This window comes from Erpetoichthys calabaricus, chromosome 1, assembly GCF_900747795.2.
Source record: "Erpetoichthys calabaricus chromosome 1, fErpCal1.3, whole genome shotgun sequence".
Classification (NCBI taxonomy): Eukaryota; Metazoa; Chordata; class Cladistia; order Polypteriformes; family Polypteridae; genus Erpetoichthys; species Erpetoichthys calabaricus.
Window position 1 is genome coordinate 80,397,448 of NC_041394.2, and position 26,627 is coordinate 80,424,074.

Genomic DNA, 26,627 nt, shown 5'->3' on the forward strand with positions numbered 1-26,627 from the left:
GATGTTTCTACCTGCACCTCATGAAGTGGTGACTGTTTCTCACATGGAAACATAGGACGTTGTAGCTTCCTTTCTAGATGTCCATATCACACACCCACCAGGTATAAGAAGACCTTGAAATGAGAATGGTTGGCATGACAAAGATAGCAAGATGACATTCCATACCCCCTACTAAACAAGTAGCTAAGTGAAGTGCATCAGAACACATACATAAAAAAGCACTATAAAGACAATTAACGCTAAGGATTTTAATAAAGCTTTTGCAAAAGGCTTTAAATTTTGCCTGCATGTTGCTCTATACCAGAAAATAAAAATACATAATAGTAATATTGCACTAACAAACAAAAAAGGCATAGTTTTGGGGAATTGATGATACTCAATGTGAATGTCAAATACTTGACTCTGTGAAGACGAGAGGTGATCCTTTTCACACGTGAGGTTCATGATCCTTCTAGCATGAAGGACTTTATAAACCAAAAAGGCAGCTCAGCTCACTAAGTCATCCACCCATAAAACATCGGCACACAGTGTCAAAGAGACATAAAGATCTGTGGCTAATATTTAAAAGCACCCAGTGATTACAGCAAAGCTAAAATGTTTTAAAAAATGGGCTACAGATACTTCCATGCTGTTTGTCAGCATATGTTACAGACAGTTTACAGGCAATGGAACTGCAGGATGTGTAACATCAGATAATTAACTGAAGTTGCTATTGTTGATACTTTGTGTCAAAATCATACTGAATACACATAATAAAAAAAATCTTTCAAAACCCTTCCAATTTATAATCATGCAAACAGAAAAACTACACACTTCATGTTTGTGTTCTTGTGACCAATGCACAAAACATACTCACTATGTTTAAACAGAGACTGTTTATTTTTTAAGGCAACTCTTATTAACAAGTAGCAACAAATGCCTACCAAGTAAGTAGCCACAATTCAATGAGTACTGCTTGTTATGAGACAAAACTCATCTTCATTAGTAAGTGCCGGGTGTTGGCTTTGCTGCAGAAGAAGTTCAATGGTGCAGGCCAAGTTTATTTAAACACGCAGCTCTAAATCTTAAGAGATGATGCAACAAGCTGAAGCTACCATTTAACTAAAATGTTTTTAATATCCACAAAATCTAATTTTTTTTTATCATTGCACTGACTGAGGCAGCCCAAACGGTACATGACGTATTTTAAAGGCACAGTTTCTTGGCAGTTCTGGTTTTTAAGGCACTATAGTTATTCAAAAATGTTATTTGCATACAGAAAAAAAAGTAATTTCTAGGTCAGATGTGTGGCTGCATTCTACCTCCAACTATTCTGTAAATCAAGTTGGCAAATGTATATTTGTATTCTTACTCCACCCATTCTATGGGGCAAATTGGCAACTTGATATCTGTTTCATTTTTCTGGAATCTTGTTTGGAGAAAGAAAAAAAAATTACAGCTGTTTAACAGCCAACGGAGAAAACACAGAAGGAAAGAACTCACTTACCAAACTGTAATCATTTTATCTGCTCCAAAACAGCTGAAGATAAGCAAAAGCATTTTTAGGCAAAAGAAACAAAAGACAGAAATGTGGCAATAGAGTGAAGCATCTTAGAAAAAAATGACAGAACCAGTTAATCAGTCTGTGTAATGCAATCCTTCTTTGAGCCAAAGGCCACCTTTGACTCAATTAAGTAAACTTTAAAAGTAAGTTGGCCTCTATTTTGTCTCACTGAGACCGTGTAGAACGGTGAAAAATGGGGTCTGTTTCAGATGTACTCCATTCTGGGTCAGAAGCAGACAAAGGTGTAAATTCAGAGCCTTTCTTTTTCTGAATTACCAGAAGAACCATTATAGTCACCCAGAGGAAGAAGTTCACCCATGCTGCCACCTACAAAGAAAATAAAGACAAACAGAATGTTAACTTTTCATGTATCTGACACTTATTAGTATACAAAAGGCAGTCTAATAATCAAGTCTGGGTGATAACATTCTGATGGCCAATGACCAATATCCTCTGCCTTCTAGTTTGGAAATGAAACACAAGTTGAGCATTAAAAAAAAAAAAAATGCAATGTTGCACTTTTGTGGACTAAATCTCTTAATTATTGACAACCTGTGGCACGTACCTCAGTAATAATAAAATCATCTGAGCATCATTTATTTTGCATCACAAATCTACCATAGCAGCTCCTACTCTAGAACCATTAATTTCACTTAAGATGTTGAAAACTTTGGGAAGACACAGTAATATGTACCTCCACTACATCTTGCTGAATTTACACTACCTAGATATTCCATATTGATCTCTAATTACACATTTAACTAATTCTCAGAACAGTACTATACATGAACTTGGATAAAGCTTCATGTTGTTGGATCTGTAACCTCAATGAACTAGAACAACACTGTAAACAAGAGTAGGCCAACATTCCACGTGAGAGGCTGATAAAGTCATACAGAAAATGATTACATCAAGTTACTGCTGCTAAAGATGGTTCTATAAGCTATTGAATCATGGGGAGTACTTAGTTTTTTTATACATGGATCTCCATTTTGGCTTCAGTAAATAATGAAATGGTAGAATGTGTTGTTTTACACCAGACGTTAGATTTAAATAATTTCGAGGACCAGATGTTTTTAAAATTATGTCCTAATATGTAAAACCATAGAACTGTAAGAGGGCGTACTTTCTTTTTCACATGACTGTATATAGTGCTTTTTAAAATATTTATATGATTTTAATATTTTTATATGTTGCTAGATTACAAATAGTAACACATTTAGCTTGTTCATATCTTTATTTATATTGAATTCTCACTTGCCCAATTAAAAATGAATTAAAAACAAATACATGCTCCCTGCGTAAATACTCAGACAGTAACATCTGGTACCTTCTGTACACACTGTCAGCTTGAAACATCCTGGGATAGGTGTCTACCAGCTCTGCATACTGACTAGATTTTATGCCATTCCTCTTGTCCAATTTACTTCAGTTCACCCAGCCTCTAAGGAAACAGATACGGACACTGTTTCCACACTATACAACAGATTCTTGATAGGTGGTTGGGACACTGACTGGGAAATTAGGGACGTTCACCTATTTATTCTCTGTGCATTCCAATGTTGCTCTGTCTCTATGCTTGGGATAATTTTACTTCTGAAATGTGAAATGATTCTGATGTCTCAGCAAGTTCTACAGCAATATTTTCTGGTACAGTATTATGCTCTCTCCATTTTTCCTTCAACCCTAACATTTTGCTCCATCCATACTGAAAAGTAGCATCCTCACCGAATAATTGTGACTATTTTTCTCTACTGGAATGGTGTTTCTTGGGGTATGGGCAGTACTGGGTTTTTACAACACACAGGGCTCTGAACTTACTTCAGTTTTGGTCTAATATAACCACAGCACTTTGTCCTAGGCAGACTGCAGGGTTATTCATTTTCAGCAGTAATTTCTTTTGTTTTACCCTCCTATACAAGTCATGTTTTAGACAGTGTTTTGATACAGTTGACAGATGTACCTTTATCCTGTTCTTAGTTGCTGAGCTCTTAAGCTATTTCAAGACTTCTCAGTGACTTGTGTCAAAATTTATTCCTATTCATATGCAGAATTTTGATGGGTGCCCATTTCTATGCAACCTCTGAATATTGTGATATAGCTGCCATTGCTTGATTATTGAGCTAATGGTGTGCAGAACTCAGAAGGTTCAAACATACAACTATATTCAAATATATAGATATAGTTTTAAACTTTGATTTAATAAAACAGCAAATTCTAGTATAAGACAAAAATGTTTTAAAATGATTAGATCCACAGTATTACATGTTTACACAAAATTTGTTTCCATAAGCAAGTCAAGAATTTAATTTCAAAAGTAAATTACCTCTGCATTATGAAGACTTGTATAGAACTGTGATCCTTGATAAGGATTACTCCATTTCATGGCTTCTGCCTCTTGACAGCTAGATGAAGGTAAACATCATAATTTATTATAGTGTCAATGGGAAACCTGAATGAGCTATTAGTTCACTTTATAAAATGTGAATTAGAAAGGAAAAGGAAAATAATGAAAATGTAATATATGTCCTCAAATTATGATCTTGATATGCAAAGAAAATACATTTTCCATTTAATGATGGAACTATACAAAACCTAGCTGTGCTACCTGTCAAACACAGGTTGAAATCTATTGACGTCTGCAGTGAACCATCTATTGGAATGTATTTTGTATTGCAAGCACTAATAAATAATATTGCATTTTCATTCCAACAGATGACACATCACAAACATCTGCACACCTTTTACAAATTCCATGCCAAATGGCCTGAGAATGTTGTTGCCGCAGCTAATCCCTGGAGACAAACATGAAAGAATTTTGCTTAAAACCTATTACCGCTGCAGATTCTTTGGAACATTTGCTTGCAGCCAACGCACGGTCACAACCTGCATGTCAGTTGCTTTTGGAGTGTGCTGTTAAATTTTCACATTTGAAATTGCATTATCCTGCCACAAAATCTGTCTTATCGGCTAAACTAGACTTGCTGTAGCAGTCCTTGCACATTATCACGTCTTCCCCAGATTTTATAAAGGCAGCTGAAGTCCAATAGCCATCTAGTCTGAAACTTTGGTTTTTAAACATTGCTCCTAACTTTTGACTCGAAATAAACGATATGCCTTTCTCTCATGGTTGATTTGCTGTGAGACAACATACTCAGTCTAATGACATAATCAACTAATCGATGAAAGTGATTGTTGCCAGTGTTTTTAATAATCAAGTATTAACAATTATGACAATTACTTGTTGCAGGCCTATATTAGAGTACAACTTTATTACAGTTACTGCGTTTTCTACTATACAGTGTTTCAGTTTTCTACTACAGATGCCATTCACAGTGAACAAATAGTCATAAAATAATGGTACCTTAGATACCTTAGAAGCAAGTGTCTACAGGTTAATTCAATCAAAAAAGTTTGTCTTTAGAAATTATACACTGATATAAACTAAACCTGTCACGTGTTCTGTTGTAACAAATATTCCACAAAAGAAATTGCACAGCTGAGAGTGAAAGTGTGCCTGTTGGCATATTTCTAGCTTTGTGCAAACATATTTGGTAGCTTGAAAAACTCTCTTTCAAAGTCAGCATTTCATTTTGTGAAATTTTTGGCCTAAATGTTGATCCAAAAACATATTAAAACGATGAGTTCTACAATTACAGAAATAGTATATTTTGAAATTTAAAAAAAAAAAAAATTAAAATCAATATTTGATTAAAGCATTTACTATTACACCAATTTATAAGGAACAAATTAGTAATTAGTAATAAACATCTTCAATACCTCTTTAAGTCGCTATCTTTCAATAACACACTGTCACATAATGTTTTGAGTCCTACATTTAGGACACACCCTGAGATGAGGAGAAAGAATAGGGCTGCAGCTCCAATCACCAGAGATATCATCAACCATCTCTTTCCTCTAATGAAAGAATACACAAAAATATTAAATGCAATGTTATATACAAGAAGGTTAACTACAATAACACAAAACAGATGAAACTAAACAGTTGCCATTGATTATAATTGTCAAGCTGGTCCTTATTACAATAATGTTTCATTACGTTGTATTAGTCTTGAGATGGTGACCAGTGCTAAACTGTTTTATTCTAGCAAACTTTAAAATCTGGAGATAATGCTGCAAAAAATTATTATAAACCACACATATTGTGCATTCATATTTTCCAGAAAAGTACTTTTTAAAGTAAGGAATGCTGGTATAGTTTAACAATGGCACATCCACTGGCAAACACATCTGAGTCTGGTTCAAATAAGAAAATACTGAATTCCCAGAAAAGCCCACTGAGAAATAGGGAAAATGTGCAAACTCCAGAATTACTGGCCTGGGAGCAGCAACCACAGTGCCACCATGTTGAACATAAATGATTTACATTCATTCATTTTATGAACCCCAGATGTTTGCAGAGTACTATCTGTCATATAGGAGTACTCTGCAATGCATGATAAACTACAGATAAAAAAGGCTAATTATCACTAAACCAAACTGTCATTCACTGTAAAAAACCTGTCTTAAGAGTATAATATCCTGGGGACTACAATGTAATATGATTGCATTTTTAGATATCTGTATTAACTCTTACAGAAAAAAATAAGGAGTACAACTATGTAATAAAACACTAACCTCATAAATTAAGACATAAGCCTTATACAACACTTAAATTACACTTTAGAAGAACACAGTGACCATGACAACTTAGTCAACAGCATCTAACACATACTCACCGTTTGACTTCATCTATGCAGCTGCTATAAATCCAGAACAGTACTATGGAGAAGCAGTAGATGGCAATGAAGATGGAGATGGCAGAGACAAAGTAGCACAAGGACACATTTTGAGAGCTCTCAACGGTGAATTCCTTGCTGGTACTATTGAACTTCACACTACCATACAGCATACATCGACCATTAAAATGCCCCTGGACAACAAGCAAGTTGTTGAAAGTGTCAAGATTGAGCAATAACACATAACCCCATCTGAATGACATACTGTATTGCATATTCCTCCCCTTAAGGCTATTACATGACTATTTTTCATTGTTATTAACAATAAATGTGTTCTGATGCCAAGTGCATTTACAGAAATCAGATCACACTGAAGAGCCTTTCACATGTTCTTGTGACTTATTCCTGCCTGAACAAATGCTCTTCAACGATACATCTATTTTGACTTTTTAAACGTCTGGAGCTCAGTGTGGTAGTATTAAGAGAATTTTTACATCACGTATTTAATCTCTTCTTCCTTGACTTTCAAATATAATGTCTAGGTTATGTCTATTCAGTTAGCCTAAAAAGAAGAACTTAATGCATACATTTTCCATACATTTTGTGACACACAAACTCTTGCAGCGTCTTCTTTATTATAAGCATGTCTTGGTTTTCTAAAATGGCAATTTATTGTTTCAAATATATCATGGTTTTCAAAGCTATTTGATAAGGATCTCTTGTTATTGTGGGGAATTGCAAGGTGTAGTGTGTAAAGGTTCATAATTTGTCCTTTAAACACTGCTTCAACTGGACTACAGCTAAACTTTATAGACTATTAAGTAGATGTACAATATAGCATGAATAACAGTTATTCATTTAATGTACTTGGAACATTAACTAAAACCACTGAGGCAATGTAAACTGCAAAAACATGTTGTATACAGTATATTCAAATGCATCAGAACTCTTTCAACAGTGTTTTCTTTTAAATAAATGTCAATGAATAAATTGAAATTGTTATTCACATATATTTGCTTACCACTAAAATATTAAAAGGAAAACACACATTAAGAGATTCCAAATGTAGACTATAACAACCAAAAGCTTAAAAAAATCAGTACAACATGAACCAACATACAATATTACATACATACAATTGTAACATGACAAAACAAATATATTTAACAGACCTGATGTTAATTAAGAGCATTTAAGCAACCAATATGTCCAGCTAATCATGACATGCAACGCATGGAGCTAAAAAAAACAGTATTTGGTCCTGATGGACACAGACATACACAACAACAATCTTTTTTTTTTTACCTAACACATATGCTTAATTAAGGTTTGATCGAATTTGACCCTAGTATTGGAATAGAGATCCACCATTTTATGACAACCTCTGAGAATGCTCAAATTAAATTTTAGAAGCCAAAATGATTTTTGTTTACCACTTTACTCTGCATAACATAGGTGATTAGCAGTATTAATGTGTGACTGAACAAATATAGATGAAAATGACTGATTAAAAAAATAATGAGAAAGGTTAATAATATATTGTAGGTCTCAAAGCTATGGGTAGGTTGTGTATCCAGTTCCACATTAGGAGAATGGCATTATGCTTCTGCACCTATAAAGCTACATGGACAATGCAAAAACAAATTCTTGGTGTGGTCAAAAATGATTATGAGACATTACATGTGTAATGTTAATAAAGAGTAAAAGATTTACATTTGTTTAAACAGACTATGCATTGTGCGGTTAGTATATTTATTTGTGCATTCAGGTCTATTCAGAGGGGACCGGGTACAGATCTGCAAATATCAAAAAGGAAATATTGAAGTTGTATGTTTAGGCCAGCAAGGTTAATGTAGCCAAAGAAATGCAGAAAGACAGCCATCATGGTCAGTATTAAGAGTGCAACAGCAAAAAAAATGTTTCCTGCTTCATTTACTACAATTTAGATATTCAAACAAATCAGAAGGGCTATAACACCACAGTAATAATGAAAAAGACACTATAGAGTGCCTTTACCTCTGAGGAGTAAATCTATACTCAGGGTTTTTTACCATTGCCATCTGAACTAGTGTGGTGCTGAGTTGGTTTGTCGTGTGGTGGGTGCAGCAATGTGCTGAATCAGCGTGTGCTCCTAACCTCTTCCTCCTCATGACAGAAACACTCCTAGACTTTTAGCCTTCTATTTAATATTATGGTACACATTGCACACACGAGGATGGCATGGTAAGATAATGCATGACTACAACATTCCTGCATTTCTTTCCAATTTCCTTTTGTCGGTCTTGATTTCTAAGATTCTTTAACTTCTAAGAATTACTGACTCATTTTAGACCAAAGAAACCTTATCAACCATGTATCATTTTGCTTTAGGCGTTTTGGTAAAATGTTGATAAGCCCTGTTTGAAAACAGTGGTCATATTATCTTTATTTTAATGTTTGGGTTGCCAAGTCTGCTATATCACCTGAAAATTAAATTTACCGATTAATAAAAATGATTTTCATCAAATCTCCTCTTCTTTTACAATTACATTTTCACCAATGATTTCTAGAAGGCTTAAATGTGAAAAGGTTTGATAAGAAAATTAAACAAAGGTGTGATGTTATATTTTTCTTATGGAAACAGACAAACATATATAAAAATACAACACCCTGAAGAGTTACCATCCATCGATTTTCTAAACCAGCTCTTTCTTGGACTGGGTTGAAGGGAAGCAATCATAGCAGCAACAGAAAAAAAAAACAGCAATCAGCACAGAAAAGGATGCCGGTCCACTTTAGGTCATACAAACTGTATATCTTATGAATTACAACCTATCATCTGAAGAAATGGAAGGCTTGGTTACCACTTGCCACCACTGTGCACTGTCAAAATCCTATCAATAAGAGTGGATTACTATTGCACATAAATGTCAATCTTATTCTATTTCTGTGTTTAACTTCATGTTTTGATTAGTATTTTATCTAAAAAAAAGTATTTTATATATTACTTTATTTAATTTTATACCTTTTTGATAATTAAGAAACAAAAAGCAAATAATTTTGTAACCAAAGACTAACACAAATTACTCATCATGCAATGTCCACTTAACTTTGACACATATGTCTTTATGACCCAGTTATATAGTCAACTCCAGAAATATTGGCACCCCTGAAAAAAATTAACAAAAACATTAATATAGATAATACATACATTCTGCGGTGGGCTAGCACCCTGCCCGGGGTTTGTTTCCTGCCTTGCGCCCTGTGTTGGCTGGGATTGGCTCCAGCAGACCCCCGTAACCCTGTAGTTAGGATATAGCAGGTTGGATAATGGATGGATGGAATACATACATGATACATGATTCTAAAATTCCTCAAAAGTAAAGTATTCCTCTGGTAAATTGTTTTAATATCTTTGGAATAGCTTATCTTCACAAAAACTTATGTGGCAAAGTTATTGGTACCCTTGAGGAATAGTATAAATAAGACAAAAAAAAAAACTACGTCTTTGGGGGAAAAAAAATGTTTCTTTATGTTGCTTTTAGTGTCTAGAACTGTTGTCTATGTCTATGACTATTTCCTGCTCCACTGGGGTCTAAATATGAGGTAACACAAAGGTAAAATCCTTTTGTCATCCATCAACATGGGTAAATCCAAGGAGCTATCAACTCAAATGAGAAAAAAAAAATGTTAAGCTGCATAGATCGGAGAATGGCTGCAAAAAATAGGTTTTCAATTGAAATTACCAGTAAGCACAATCAGGGTCATAATAAACTGTTTCAAAGTCAACTGTGAAACGACACTTCCATGACCAGAACGTATGGACAAGTGCACGTAAGAAGCCTCTCCTGAGTCCAAGACACAAATTCCAGCATCTCAGCTTTGCCAAGCAACATTGGAGATGCAATTTATGGTCAGATGAGACAAAATTTGAGCCTTTAGGCCAGACACATTATTGTTCTGTTTGGCGAAATCAAAGGGAACTGCATACAAAGCAGGGCACCTCATTCCCACAGTAACATATGGTGGTGGTTCTTTGATTATTTGGGGATGTTCTGCTGCCAGTGGTACAGGGGACAGGGGCTCTTGTTAAGGGCAATGGGATAATGAATTCCATTAAATACCAGACTATTTTAGCCAAAAATCTGGTTGCCTCTGCAAGAAGGCTGAAACTGGGCCATGGTTGGGTCTTCCAACAAGACAATGATCCAAAAGCACACATCAAAATCAGCAAAGAACTGGCTGGAGAAACGCAAATTCCAAGGTTTTGCAATGGCCATCTTTGTCTCCAGATTTGAACCCACTGAAAATATGTGGTCTCAATTGAAGACAGCAGTTCACAAGTGAAAACCCAAGAATCTCCAAGAGCAGGAAATGTTTTGCATGCAAGAGTGATCCAAGATCCTTCAACAAGTGTTCTCCAGTGTTGTTAAACACTACAGAAAAAGGCTGTGTGCTGTCATTCTCGCAGACTCCACCAAATACTGACATTTGGTGTTCCAATATTTTTGGAATCTGCCTTATTAAGAAGATTTGTGTTAACAAATGAAAAACTTTGTTCCATACATCTATTTGAAAATAAAAGCATGAGGCTTATCCAATTGTTTAAGCACAAAATATCACTCATTGCATGTATGGCCCCTTTTATATATTCATTTTTGCATTTTTTCACGTGCCAGTATTTCTGGAGTTGCATTCAGTGATTCACTCAAACACAACCTTTCTGACATTTTTTGATATGTTACCTCATTTTAAAGCCACTGCCTTCAACTTTTTAATCCATATCTTACAAATACAGTAAATCAATATTTTCCCCAGAGCAATCGTAAATTAGATAATCTCAAAACTTATGTCCTAGCACGGCTGGTGTTTGATGCCATTGCTCACAGTTAAAGTACCTTCTCTGGTATATTTTTGATTTCTTAATTAATGGACTCTGCCATTTATTTGGATATTATACTTCTTCCTGGTGTTATTTTGTTAAATAAGAAATTCCTATCGATGTACATAAAAATGGACAAACTATATTGTGGGATAAAAAGTATGAATGGGTGTTTGTGCCCTTGCCTATTGGCCTTCTGCCATAATCTCTCTTGAAGGACTTTTTTGCAACTTGTAGTTGCTCTGTGACAGCCTAGTGGTGCCCTTGACCCTAGTAACTCCTTACAAGCCACGTACTGCATCTTTCTGAATTTCAGGAAGATGTTAACGCTAAATGCTGTTTTTAATATTTATGACTGCAAACAAGAGAGGGATGGCATTCCAACAAGATAAAAAAGAAGCTCAAATAACAAACAAATAACATATCCTGTTGAGACATTACCTGGACTAATACCCTGTCCTCATGAACCAGAATTGGACGCCATGACTATAAGTAAAATTAAAATGGAAACAAGTTAAAAAGTAAGTATTCACTAAAATATTTGTTGGTGTGACACTAACTTTGCATGTGAGGTTCACACAAGAGTATTAAAAAAGTATCCAAAACAAAAAATATGCACTTTTTTACATTAAAATACCATTCATATGAACAAATGTTTCTGTAGCTCATGAAAACTGATCTACCTAAAGTACAGATTAATTCTTTCAAAAAAAAGTCTGTCTTTATTCTGAAATTATACACTGATATAAACAAAACTTATCACATGTTCTGTTGCAACAACTAATCCCAACTAAAATTTGTGTAGAAGCCTGCCTGTTGGCACATGTCTAAATTTCTGCTTGCATAGTTGGTATCTGACTAATCAAGCTGAAATGTGCAGAGAGATTTTGTATTCAAATCAGAATATTTAGGTCAAAATGTACTGTAAAGTGTTATTTTTGGTCTTTGTCTAAATATTATACTGTCTAACTAGTAAGAAACTCCAGTTGCTCTGATGCCAAACTTTTAGTCACCTCACACTGGTCTTTGTGAATATTCAGATAGCGATACCAACTCCCTAAACCTCTGCTATTATACCATACTTTGCATGTAAGATTATAATAATTAACAAACACTACATTCAAAACTGAAAATATTATTAAAAAAACATTTTCGTAAATTGAAATAAAATAATTAACAAAACCGAAATGAAAAACTAAAATTAAACAAAACTATTAAAGTAGCTGGAAAGACTAACTGAAATAAAACAATTTACTAAAAATAATTTTAGTTTTCGTTTTTGAATTAATATTCCTGCTGTTAGTTTTTAACCCTTATAACTTTTAACTCTAAAACTGAAAGTCATCAACCATGAGCCACCCGCACATATTAATCCAGTGAACAGCGGCTGGTCAAGGAGGGTGGCTGTTCACACAGCATTTGCAGTGACAGAGCAAGCTGAATATGCACATAAAGCGTTTGGAATAGAAAGCAATTTATGTGCCGCCTCTCTTTGCACTTGTTGTATATCAAGATGTAATTCAAACGCCTGAAATAGGAATGTGCTGGTCAACAAAAACTTTACCATATGGACAGAAAAATCACGAGTGAGTAATATTTCAGTTTATTTCTCAGGTGCCTGCTTTTTGTTGACAGCAATTCACCTGCCACTTCGCACACAAAATATAGAGAAAGTATAGTAATCATGAAAAAAATTCAACCTCAAGATTTTGATGAATGTTGACGTTTTAGACCTCCCCAGGTCTGAAAATACCATTATTTATGTGTGTGTGTGAGTGTGTGTAAACACGAGAACTCAAAAACGCAACTCGATAGATGGATAAAATTTGGCATGTGGTTGTTACACCAAAATTGTAGATCTCTATTAACTTTTGCGCCCTATCCATCAAGCGGAAGTGGTACTTTACCTGAACACATACTCAATTTTTTTTTTATTCATGCAGCTGCAGAGTCCAATTTACTTAACATTAGCAAAATACCCGCGCTTCGCAGCGGCGAAGTACTGCCTTAAAATTTTTATTAAGAAGAAAAGTAAACCTTTTTAAAATGTACCAATAATTATTTGTTAAGGATCTGTTTGTATACCACGTTGTCAGTTCGGCCCTCCAGTTGCAATATGACCAAGCTGTGCGCTGAGCTTACTCTTGAGTATGCAACGTACAGTTGGCCATGTGAAAAGCAATCTTGCTTCAAATCAATGCCAACCTTTTGTAGGGTCTGTCCCTGAGACTTATTAATTGTCATTGCGAAGCAGAGCCTTACTGGAAATTGGAGGCATTTGAATTGAAATGGGAGATCAGAGGGTATAAAGAGGAATAAAAATTCTCTCCCCTGAGCCACTGCCAGTAAAAATAGTTGCCTCAATTAGGTTCTTTTGCAGACACATGACCTGAAGTCTCGTGCCATTACAAAGTTTCGGTGGCTGTAAGTTTCTCAGTAACATTATTGGTGCCCCAACCTTCAAAATTAGATTATGCTCAGGAGTGCCTGGAGGATTCAGAATGTGGAGAAACTCTACCGGATAGTGCACCGCGTCTTCCACTTCTACAACTGAATCCAGAGACTGATATGTTTTCAGTTGTGAAGGTAGTTCTTGAAGTAAAATGTGGTTTATAGTAGTAGTCATGTCATTTCTTGGTGTCAGGATAGCTCTCTCCCTCAACCATGACACGTCGTTTTCATGGAGAGTTCGTAGATTGGGGTAAACATTTTGAAGAAGGCTTTGTAAGAGGCATTGGCGGTTGTCCAAAGGTGTAAAATATTTGCCCATTTCAGTACACTTGAAAGCGACAACTGAGCAATTCAGCAGCAGCCATCAACTCACATGCAGAACCATAGGTGAAGGGCTTAAGTATTTCACTCTTATAGTGCTCCTGTGTAGTATAATTATCTCCTGTACCGTCATCAGTCCACACCTTGAACCTGTCCCAGTCATTCAATACATAAGACACAATGTTCCTCCGGATATCAAGAGTGAGCCTGATATGGCTGTGCAATATGTAACACAGAGAATGGAAAAGGCAGTCGCCATCTCCGGGCATGGAAACCACTCAGTAAGTGACAGTTCTTTGATCGATGGTGATCACCTCGATAGACGTGTTAATGGGGGTACGGTTGGAACGATAAAGGAAATGGGTACCTGAACAATGTAAACTAAGTCTAAAATACCTATACAACAACTATAATCGTAATAAACAAACAATAAAACAGCAGAGAAGCCGTGGATTAAATAAAAAGGCTGCAGTTATCAGCAGGGAGACGTGAATACTGTGGCGAAGCAAGGAAGGGAATGAAGAGACCAGAGCGACGGACGGCTTTATATAGGCAGGCAGCCAACTACATGGGAGGTGTGGGGAAGGGGGACCCAACACCGCCTCACACGGCGACCGAGCTGCAGGCTATGGACGTATATATGTATGTAAGTAGGATTCAGTTAGCGTTGGGAACCCGCGTACCAAATTTCTTGAAGATGGGCCCATAAGTAACAAAGACTGTTGGAAAGTTCAATATGGTAGCCGACAGTGGCATCATACCACCAAAATAAGTACTACATCGGTTTCAGTTAGCGCAGGGAAGCCGCCTACCAAATTTCGTGAAGATGGGGCCATAAATAAGAAAGTTTAACATGGCGGATGTTGTCGACTGTTATGACCATTACACATAGAATTTCGGCCGACAGTGGCGTCATACCACCGAAATATGTACGTACATCGGTTTCGGTTAGCGCAGGGAAGCCACCTAACAAATTTCGTGAAGATGGGGCCATAAATAAGAACATGGCAGACATTGTCGACCGTTATGACCGTTACGCGTAGAATTTCAAAATGAAACCTGCTTAACTTTTGTAAGTAAGCTGTTAGGAATGAGCCTGCCAAATTTCAGCCTTCTACCTACACGGGAAGTTGGAGAATTAGTGATGAGTGAGGCAGTGAGTTAGTGAGTCAGTGAGGGCTTTGCCTTTTATTAGTATAGATTACTTTTATAATAATTGTTCAATATATTATTAATTTGATTTGTTGTTGGTGGTCATTAATCATTGTCTTGCGGTTTAGTCCTTAAATATCCATCCCCATATCTGAGTACACGAGAAAGTCTAGGGGAGACCACTCCCAATTTTTGAAAATAAAACAGCACTGATCGAGAGACTAACAAGGTCATTATACATGATCAGCATATTGCTGCTTAGACCAATCACATTTGCTTTAAAAATGTTGTTTAACAACGAAGCGATAGAAACCTTGTAAAATTCCTGAGTTGGCAATGACTCTACTGAACTACAGGTAGGTAGGCAAAGAGAGTCTGCCAAGTGATGAAAAGCTAAACATACTAATGTGTTTTTGTATTTATGTTATATTTATTCATTTATCTTTTTAGTTAATATTCACAGCTCAAAATACCTGATATTGTGAGAATAATCCAGTAGCAGAATTATGTTTTAAAATATCTGTCTCCATTTTTTCAATGTTTCTCTCTCTCTCTCAAAATAGATAGTTGAAATCATATTCTTTTTGTTCTTAACATCAGCCATATCATACATATTACATACCAGGGATTTTTCCTACCTTGCATCCAAACCTGCTGAGACAGGCTCCAGGTTTACTGTGATCCTGCTCTGGATAAACAGGTTTAGATGATGTCTCTGTCGTTTTGTGCCTATCAATGGTCTGATTACCTACTCTGCTCATTAAGGGTTTACCATTTTTATAAATGGGCTATTCAAGTCTCACTGCCCCTAACCTTGACACAACATGGTTGTTTTTCTATGTTTCCCTCAATACAGCTAGGTGGGGTCTGCAAACTGATTCAAGCCTAAGACCCCTGTTCTTCCTAAGTCCTTGTGATGTTCATGGTCACAACTGTCAAAACACAGTAGATTCTGTTTTCTAATTTTTTGTATCTTTTCAGGCCTGCAGGTGGCAAACTTCTGTCTATAAATTGTATGTATGGTAGAAAATAAAGCCCAGTATTTGAGATTTTTGAATGCAATATTGAAGGCATTCATTATAAGCACATTGTCATTGAAGCAGGAAATGATATGTGCTGTAGACAGAGTAAAAAAAACCCTCACACTTAAAATTCACCTAAATTTCATTACAAATTGGCCCATTCTTGGCAATAAAAAGAAAACAAAAAATGTGCCGACTGACAGCGCAAATCTGTTCAGCACAAAAGACATAGAAAATATTTTTAAAATGATAGAATTGTGTAAAATTGTTCATATTCAGTACCTGGTTTTGATTATGCTTGTTTTTATCACACAAAAACAAAACCAAACAGTAAACTGTGTCATGTAATGTATTAAGCTTCCACTAACATTGAACTCATAGATAGATAGATAGATAGATAGATAGATAGATAGATAGATAGATAGATAGATAGATAGATAGTTTATTAATCCCCAAGGGATTAACATCCAAATCCATTAAGTGTACAGTTCTGTCTCACTGTGACACAAAAACTAAACTCCACAGTAGCTCTTTAACCACACCATAATTACTAAAACTAAAACTGTTACATATAAAAATAAAATAGAAATGTCTTTGTAAAATAAAAACTAAATTAAAACTAAAAATACATGATGAAGGAAAACTAAAACTAAACTGAATTTCCAAGTAAGGTCAAAAAAAATATAGAAATACAAACTAATCTAAAAAGGCAAAAGTATAATAACCTTGGTCAGAACCCAGTCTGTGCCTGGGTCTTCTGTTACACCCCTTGTAAGAACAACTAATATCCAACCCACCTAATCTTGCTCCTTTTGATTTGAAGAAGCAGTGGTTTTACTTTGAGATCCTCACTTTATCACAGAGACTGAGGCTGGCAACCTTGTGCCGAAGTGGTGGCTTTTAATCACAATATAATTTCTTTCACTCTCTACCCAGAGTTTAGGGTAATGTTGTCAGTTTCATATAGTGTCCTGTAGAAGAACATGCTGTGGACAGTGTACAGTGAATATTAGTGAATTCTATTAGACTTCAGTGCAGCATTTGACACTGTCAGACATGATATTCTACTGTCCAGAATGGAGAACATGCTGGGTATCTCTGGCACTGCCCTCCAGTGGTTCAAGTCCTCTCTGACTGATAGGCAAGAGTTTGTTAGTCTTGGCAATAGCAGATCTAGCTCAGTGCCAGTCACACAAGGAGTTCCTCAGGGCTCTGTCCTTGTCCCTCTTCATTTCTGTATTTATATGCTTCCTCTTGGCCATATTATCCGTAGCTATGGACTGGGTTATCATTTTTATGCAGATGATACTCAACTCTACTTCAATGTTAAAAGTGGAACTTCATCAGAGCTTTCTCAGCTCACAACCTGCCTTAGTAAAATTAAAACCTGGATGGAGCAGAACTCTTTAAAATAAAACTGCAACAAAACTGAACTCCTGCAAATTGGGACTAAAATGCAACTTAACATAATGAGCTCCTTCCCAAGTCCATCTTGTCGGTGATCTCATCAGACCTGCCTCTACTGTAAAGAATCTTGGTGTCATTTTTGATTCCTCTCTCTCTTATTCCACCCACATAAATCACATTAAGAAACTTTCTTACTTTCACCTCCGTAACATATCCCGTGTTCGCTCCTTCCTCTCCTTCTCTAATGCTGAGAAACTTGTCCATGCTTTTATCACATCCCGCATCGATTATTGTAATTCCCTACTGGCAGGTTCCCCTTCTAATCTTACAGTGCAGCCAGAAAGTATTCACAGCGCATCACTTTTTCCACATTTTGTTATGTTACAGCCTTATTCCAAAATGGATTAAATTCATTTTTTTCCTCAGAATTCTACACACAACACCCCATAATGACAACGTGAAAAAGTTTACTTGAGATTTTTGCAAATTTATTAAAAATAAAAAAAATTGAGAAAGCACATGTACATAAGTATTCACAGCCTTTGCCATGAAGCTCAAAATTGAGCTCAGGTGCATCCTGTTTCCCCTGATCATCCTTGAAATGTTTCAGCAGCTTAATTGGAGTCCACCTGTGGTAAATTCAGTTGATTGGACATGATTTGGAAAGGCACATACCTGTCTATATAAGGTCCCACAGTTGACAGCACATGTCAGAGCACAAACCAAGCATGAAGTCAAAGGAATTGTCTGTAGACCTCCGAGACAGGATTGTCTCGAGGCACAAATCTGGGGAAGGTTACAGAAAAATTTCTGCTGCTTTGAAGGTCCCAATGAGCACAGTGGCCTCCTTCATCCGTAAGTGGAAGAAGTTCAAAACCACCAGGACTCTTCCTAGAGCTGGCCGGCCATCTAAACTGAGCAATCGGGGGAGAAGGGCCTTAGTCAGGGAGGTGACCAAGAACTGATGGTCACTCTGTCAGAGCTCCAGAGGTCCTCTGTGGAGAGAGGAGAACCTTCTAGAAGGACAACCATCTCTGCAGCAATCCACCAATCAGGCCTGTATGGTAGAGTGGCCAGACGGAAGCCACTCCTTAGTAAAATGCACATGGCAGCCTGCCTGGAGTTTGCCAAAAGGCACCTGAAGAACTCTCAGACCAAGAGAAAGAAAATTCTCCGGTCTGATGAAGCAAAGATTGAACTCTTTGGTATGAATGTCAGGCGTAACGTTTGGAGGAAACCAGGCACAACTCATCGCCAGGCCAATACCATCCCTACAGTGAAGCTTGGTGGTGGCAGCATCATGCTGTGGGGATGTTTTTCAGCGGCAGGAACTGGAAGACTAGTCAGGTTAAAGGGAAAGATGACTGCAGCAATGTACAGAGACATCCTAGATGAAAACCTGCTCCAGAGCGCTCTTGACCTCAGACTGGGGCGACGGTTCATCTTTCAGCAGGACAACGACCCTAAGCACACAGCCAAGATATCAAAGGAGTGGTTTCAGGACAACTCTGTGAATGTCCTTGAGTGGCCCAGCCAGAGCCCAGACTTGAATCCGATTGAACATCTCTGGAGAGATCTTAAAATGGCTGTGCACCGACGCTTCCCATCCAACCTAATGGAGCTTGAGAGGTGCTACAAAGAAGAATGGGCGAAAGTGGCCAAGGATAGGTGTGCCAAGCTTGTGGCATCATATTCAAAAAGACTTGAGGCTGTAATTGCTGCCAAAGGTGCATTGACAAAGTACTGAGCAAAGTCTGTGAATACTTATGTACATGGGATTTCTCAGTTTTTTTATTTTTAATAAATTTGAAAAAACCTCAAGTAAACTTTTTTCACGTTGTCACTATGCGGTGTTGTGTGTAGAATTCTGAGGAAAAAATGAATTTAATCCATTTTGGAATAAAGCTGTAACAAAACAAAATGTGAAAAAAGTGATGCGCTGTGAATACTTCTGGATACACTGTATATCACAACTCCAGCTTATTCAAAAGTCAGCTGCAAGAGTCCTTACTCAAACCAGCAGCAGCGAGCACATCACACCCATCCTGCTCCATCTTCACTGGCTCCCTGTGTCTTACAGAATTGAATATAAAATCCTACTAATAACCTACAAAGCCTTAAATAACCTTGTGCCAAACTACATCAGTGACCTTCTCCATCACTATGTGCCTGCCCGCCGCTAAGGTCCTCTGATTCTGGTAATCTTGTTGTGCCCCACACTAATCTACACTCCATGGGTGACAGGGCTTTCAGCTGTATAGCGCCCAGACTCTGGAATGACCTACCAAAATTAATTAGATCAGCTGACTCCATGAATTCTTTTAAAAAACAACTCAAAACTCATCTGTTCGGGAAAGTTTTTAGCTCTACTTGACATTATTACCCTTCTCTCAGTTTACTTCTCTGTCAAGATGCTCATTTAACCTGTATGTGTGTGTGCTAGACCATCAATTATGTTGTCCGTTAGGCTTTTTTTCCCCTCTGAATTCACTGTCGTAATCTTATTTATTTATCTGGTTTGTACAATGCTATATACTGTATACCCTGCCATTCTTTCTTATATTCTGTAAGTGCCTTGAGCATGGGAAAGGCGCTATATAAATAAAATGTATTATTATTATTAATAAATGCCATGTGGTTCTAACTGCTAGAATGGACTCCTTTTGACTCTTTACTCGATAAACCAGTTCAGAAAATAGATTGAAAGAGGACTGAACATACAGTACTTCTTTATATTCCATGCTTTGTACTGCAATAAATACAACTTATTGTCAATATACTAACAACTCAATTGTCCTTCATTAATTCAGAATATGGAACCAATGTAGGAAATATTTCAAGATAGAGAAGCATTTATCTGTTGAACCTCTACACAATAACCACCTTTTTCCACCCTCTCAAACTTACAGTTTTTAATGCTTGGAAAACATATGGGATTAAATCATATTATATATATATATATATATAAAAATGTCTTTGCATCCTACGAACAATTACACTTAAACATTTACCTTCCCATCAACACAATTTTTCCACTACTTTCAAATTAGAAACTTTGCTAAATGGAATCTGCCCAATTTTCCTCACCTCCCACCTATCTCTTACTTAATAGTTCAGAAAAGGAGTGGAAGGCAGCCATGGACAGAATTCACTCTAGCTTAATATGCACAAAGCATACAATTATTCAACTTTAAATCTTTTATTGAGTACATTTATCTCATTTAATACTGTCCAAAATGTTTCCAAGGCAAGATCCAACCTGCAAACGTTGCAATTGAGCTCCTGCCTCACTTGGCCACATGTTTTGGGTGTGCACCAAATTAACATCATTCTGGAGTCTGGACCAAAATCTTTAAATGCCTATGAGACAGTCTTGGTGTCACAATTAGGGAATCCATTCCCGGACGGTTTTATCCATTCCCGGGAATTCGGGAATCCCGCATTTCATTCCCGGGAATCCCAGGCGCCCGGGGATGACACAGTGCACGGGCACCTCACCCGTGAACAGTTTTAGAACGACCCACACTTATTTTTAATAAAACTACTGCAATATGATGACACAAACATATCTTTAGTTGTGGTAATAACAGTGTAGCAAACACAATGTCCTCACAGGTGGCGCAGTGGTAGTGTTGCTGCTTTGCAGTAAGGAGACTGTGAAAGATTGTGGGTTCTCTTCCCGGTTCCATCCTGTGTGGATAGTGCTTTGAGTACTGAGAAAAGCGCTATATAAACGTAATGAATTATTTTTGTCAATGTGTCCAGCATGCGGTCGTCCACTCAAGAGCGCACCTTCGTGCAGAAGTACGCCAGCCACTTAGAAAGCACGCTCTGCCTCCACTGAAGTAGGTGGCACAATCATCAGATACCGATACACTTGTTCTAAACAACGTCCACGCTTGCCGTTGCGCTGAAACACCGCTATTTCAGCTTTTACTGATGCATCCAGGTTCTTGTCATCATTCTGTGATGGCAAGTTTCTTGGCACAGATAATGCGTATGCAACAGACTGACGCATTGCAATTTCAAGTTGCTGTTCAAAGCTGTTGTCTGATGAAGTGCAAGCTGCAGCAATGGTGCCTCCTTAATTATTTTCAACTATAACTCTGTTATTTCTTGATTGATTTTTACACTTTTACACGCTACATATGCGAGCTTGGCCGTTCCCATTTTCCCGGGAATTACAGCAGTTTCATTCCCGGGAATGAAAAATGTCTGGGAATCCCTAGTGGATTCCCTAGTCACAATCTCTCCTAATCCATTAATAGCTGTGTTTTGTGTACTCCCAGATGGATTTAAAGTGGAGAAGGACAAACTAACTGTAATTGCCTTTACCTCACTACTAGCACATGGACTCATGTCACTCAATTGGAAGAATCTTACCCATCTCTTTTAAGTCAGTGGGTAACTGATGTGATATACTATTTGAAATTGGAAAAAATCAAATTCTCACATAGAGGATCTATTCAAAACTTTTTAAAAACCTGGCAGGATCTCATAAATAACATTTTAGAATAAGCATTTATATTGGGGAAACGGATTCTCTTCCATCTTTTCTACTTTTAACATTTTACTTTGGCTGATGGCCTTCTCCTTCTCTTGGATGGAGGTTGAATGTAGTTTTGTTAAGCTTGACTTGCTTTTAATAAAATCAATAAAAAAGACGAAAGAGGGCTGAACATAGAAATGGATTACGGTCACAGGGGGGCAAATGATGATCAAGCAAATGTTTAAAAAAAAAACTGTAATGATCCTGAAGCAGTAGTAAAATATGTGACTTTGTTGACTGGCTTTATCTTCTTTGATTAATCTTGTGCACATTGTCTGTGGTTTGACTACTTTTTTACTAACTATTCAAGTTCACACAAATCTGAAACTGAAAACGTAAATACTAGTTTTTTTTTTTCTTCTCGCTGCTAAATATGAGTCAATCTGTTTAAGCCTATAGGATACTGTTTTTTTTTCTTCACCCTCCTGCAGATTGTCTTTTTATAATCCTGACAGATCATATCCTTTATCATTAAAATGGCCGGAATAAAGAGTTATGCTATGTGTTGAGCCCCAAAAATGCTGACAGCACAGTGAACATTTCCTGAAAACATTTAGGCATCGGTTTTATTGTTTCTCTCTCTCACTTTTACCCACCAGGCATCTGACACGAATTAGTCTGTAGAAATCCGGAAGCACTGCCTGACTGTCACATGATGAGTACAAACTGATTGACGAGTGTGTGCTCTTCGGACTTGTCAGCACTGTGCCTGGCAGAGTAAGGTCTCGGTATCCCCGTGCCTCTCTCGGTTGGCATGTTTGGCAGGGGAATCGAAACCATTATAAGTAAGAACTCTTTCCTGTTCCAACGAGCCCCACAAAAGGATCACACAGCCCATAAATAGTTCCAAGTTCTTCACGACGACACTCACTGTGTTTTAATATTGTTTTAAAATCACACTAAACAAAACACTCATATTCTGTGCATTTCCTCTTTGAAAGAAGTCTAGTTTGTGATCACGCTTTCTGTAAGGAACCCGGGAAATATATTCAAGTTTAAACATTGAATTTTGTGGTATTGCACTTCCCTTTTCACGAGTTGCTATGGTGACGCGGCAATTTTTCAGACGCTGTAATTTTAAAACGTATTTAGTGAAATAGCGTTGTTTTTAATAAAATTTGAAGTAAACAGTAATATGCCCTGGGTACTGCGAAGCTTCGCCAACAGAAAGAAGGATGGTCACATTTCTGGGAGAACTTAGTGCAGCTTGTCCTACTGTCAAATAAAGTACTCTTTTAACGAAACGTGCTAATTAACAGTAATAATAATAATAATCAATCATATTAAGCTTGGCATTACTGCCGGTCCACCGCGCCGCTGCCCCTTCTGCCCTGTCAGGATACTCCGCCTGCCGCGCCGCTTGGCTTCTTGTGCATCCCTGACATTAAAACTTGCCATCAGCAGACAGGCGAGCGTGCCCAACACAAATACTTTTGCGCCATTCCCAAGGCCCGAGCACAACGTTGTCCCTCCAAGTCAAACGCCAGTTGCGAGTTCGCGGTAGACTGCTAACAAGGTGACGGTCAGCTCCGGAGCTCGCTCTCTTACCTGTGTTATGGTGACAGAGGAAGCCGTAATTATCCCGCAGATGAAAGTAACAGTGTACAAGAGCAGCTCAGCCACAAACCACCACGGCAGCGCCATGTTACCCGGAAACGAGGAGAGCGGCAGCTGGTGCGGAGAAGCCCAGAAGTTTGGACTTGCTGCTAGAGCGGAAAGACGCTGTCACTGACCGCCAAGGGGCGCTGCAACGCCACATCGCGAGACCTGCTTCGAGTGGAAACGAGAAAGAGCGGACTGAAAACGTAAGGAAAGGGTTAACACGTTACATTTCAAATTTGCAAACTTTACTTGGCTTATCAATATGAGTTACAGAATACTGTAGTCATATGAGGAACGTTTGAAAGGTGCTTCTCGACCCAAAGGCGTATAAGGACGTAGTGATATCTGGTTTTCGTTTATACATTTCCCAAGTATTGCTAAAACCATGGCAGTTTAGCCATATCTGACTGAGATTTTCTTTTCACTGGTCAGAGAGGATTTTATTTGACACATAATAGACGAATGTAACGTTTTTGAAGAAAAGTAATGACACGTTTTAGCTCTTGTAACATTCAACCTAAAGTTAATAAAATGAAACATTGTAATGCCTTTTAAATAGAAAGTGTATTTTAAGTTCTATGTAATTCACGGTACAGCACAGGGAGATTTACTTCATTAGTAAAATACTTTATGTAGAAGTACTTCTTTTATAGGAGGTTAAATGCTAGATTGGTTTTAAAGAATATTATTTAATTGCCTGAATTTTACACTGTTGTGTGTGTTTTGTGGTTGTTTTAAATGGGTTTCATTAAACTTAGAAATAGAAGAATTAAAGTGGTATTGGTCAATTTTACAGTCTGGCAACATCTTCCTGTTCAGTGTCTATACTGGTGTCAGGATCAGATTTGTGTAACTGCTTTGGCTGTAGGCAGAGGCCTCAAAGAGACTGCTTTTGGTGTAAGCACTAATGCTATTGTCCAGTTTAGTGTAAGAACTGGTATTAATATCCAGTTTAGTGTAAACACCGGTGGTAATGACCAAGTAAATGTATGAATTAGTGCTAAAGTCCACTCTAGTGTAAGTACTGGGGCTAATGTCCAGTTTAGGGTAAACTGTAGTGTTAATGTCAAAATTTAATGTATACATTGGTAATTATGTCCAGTTTAGTGTAAACACTAGTGTTAAATTCCAGTTTAACATATTTATTGATACTAATGTCCAGGTAGCATAAGCAGTGGTTTTAATGTCTAGTTTAGTATAAGTGCTGGTTTTAAATTCCAGTGTAATGCATTTATTGATACTAATGCCCAGGGTAGTGTAAACACTGTTGGTAACATCCAGTTCAGTGTAAACTCTGGTGATAATATTCAATTAAATGTATGTTCAGTTTAGTGTAATCATAATCCTCAGTCCCTGAACCTTTAGCATACTGGGGCATTATGACAATTTCCCCCATTCCTGTCTGTTGTGTGCTGTTCTCTGCGAGCTGCTGAAAGACAATCCAGTCCACTCTTTGCTGTTGTGTTCCCATCTCTTTCTCTGCCTGCCTCCTTTCCTTCATCCTGGCACAGTGTCCTGAAAAAATGTTTTTTGCAAGGCCAGATGATCTAGTGATGTACCCATACCACTTGAGTTCCTCTTCTTTACAATTGTCAGCAGTCTGCAAATGGTCCACTGGCTGCTTGAATCCTTCAATGCACGTCCTACAATAACATCTCCTTTCAAAGGCCAGGAATCTTCTTTGGAGATCTGCAGTGAGGTTCCATATTTCACAAGCATGGTGAAAGACGAACATTACAAGTGTTCACATTAATTTCATTTTATAACAAAGAGTACTAGGGTGGTGTACTGTGTTAGCCATTATGAATGTAGTGAGAGATATCTTGCCTGAAGGAGGGGCCTGAGTTGCCTCGAAAGCATCTTGCCTGAAAAAGGGGCCCGAGTTGCCTCAAAAGCTTGCATATGGTAATCTTTTTAGTTAGCCAACAAAAGGTGTCATTTTGCTTGACATCTCACTACAGAACAAAGAGTGATATTCTTGTAATTTCACATGGTCTTGATCTTTGCAGAAACTGCTGTTGCTTGTGCAGTTCAGGAAATAACTTCTACTTTGGATTCTTCATCTGTCACAAGTGCATCAAAATATTCAAAGCTTTTCACTGTCTCAAGTTTTTGACTTCTTACTTTGTTGTCTTTTCTGATGCAGTTTATGTTGCTTGTCAATAGTTTGGTCTTTTCAGTGTCCCCTCTTTACCGACAAAACCACCAATGGTGACAGCAAATTGAAGGATGTTGATGGTCCTCCAGTGCATTAGTCATTATCCTTACTAGGAGATGTTGAAGAAGGTGGGAAAACAGTATGCAGCCCTGGCTGAATCCAAAATTTATCCAAAACCACTATCCTTAACTACCGTTATAGAGGACTGCACTAGTAACTCTGATATGAAGTGGTTAAGTGCCTTTACTTGCATTAGTGCTGATGTTGTATTTTCTTAGGGTTGCCCATTAAGCCACATGTCATACCATGTGAAAAGTCATCTTGAAGTCTATAAAGACATGATATAGATTCTGTTGGTGCAGCAGGTGTTTTTCGCAGAAGATGCAGAGATTGATAAACTGTTCTGTGGTAGATTTTCTGGCCCTGAAGTCGGCTTACTCTTCAGCAAGAAATTTCTCTGCTTGAGGTTTTTGTCCACTGTGGAGAATTTTCAAAATAACTAATGAGGCTGACTGTATGCTAGTTCTGACATAACTGTAAGTTTGTTTTGGAAGAGAGATGACAAAGGACAGAGTCCATATTGTTGGCCACTCTCCCATGTGCCAAATTATTGACAAGACATTGATTGCTTCTTCTCCCCGTCTTGTAGTAACTCTGCTGGTATGTTGTCAGTTCAAGGTGATTTTCCTTTTTGGAGAGATTTCACTGCTGCCTGTACTACTTCTCAAAGGATGGAATGGTCATGATCATCCTTGTCAGTAAATTCACAATAGTACCTCAACTGTGTAATCACCCACTTAATTGCAAGAGCCTCTCTTTCCA

At 37.4% G+C, this 26,627-nt stretch overlaps 1 protein-coding gene across 1 annotated transcript; it reads right to left on the reverse strand.

Annotated features, from left to right (window-relative positions):
- Window positions 1-233: 233 nt before the first annotated feature.
- LOC114652418 (transmembrane protein 179B-like) lies at window positions 234-23,760 on the reverse strand. Its single transcript, XM_028802803.2, has 5 exons — window positions 23,594-23,760; window positions 6,283-6,476; window positions 5,324-5,461; window positions 3,870-3,948; window positions 234-1,870 (listed from the first exon to the last, which is right to left on the reverse strand). The coding sequence occupies exons 1-5, from the start codon at window positions 23,687-23,689 to the stop codon at window positions 1,709-1,711; spliced, it is 669 nt and encodes a 222-aa protein (XP_028658636.1). The 5' UTR covers window positions 23,690-23,760; the 3' UTR covers window positions 234-1,708.
- Between the last annotated feature and the right edge of the window lie 2,867 nt (window positions 23,761-26,627).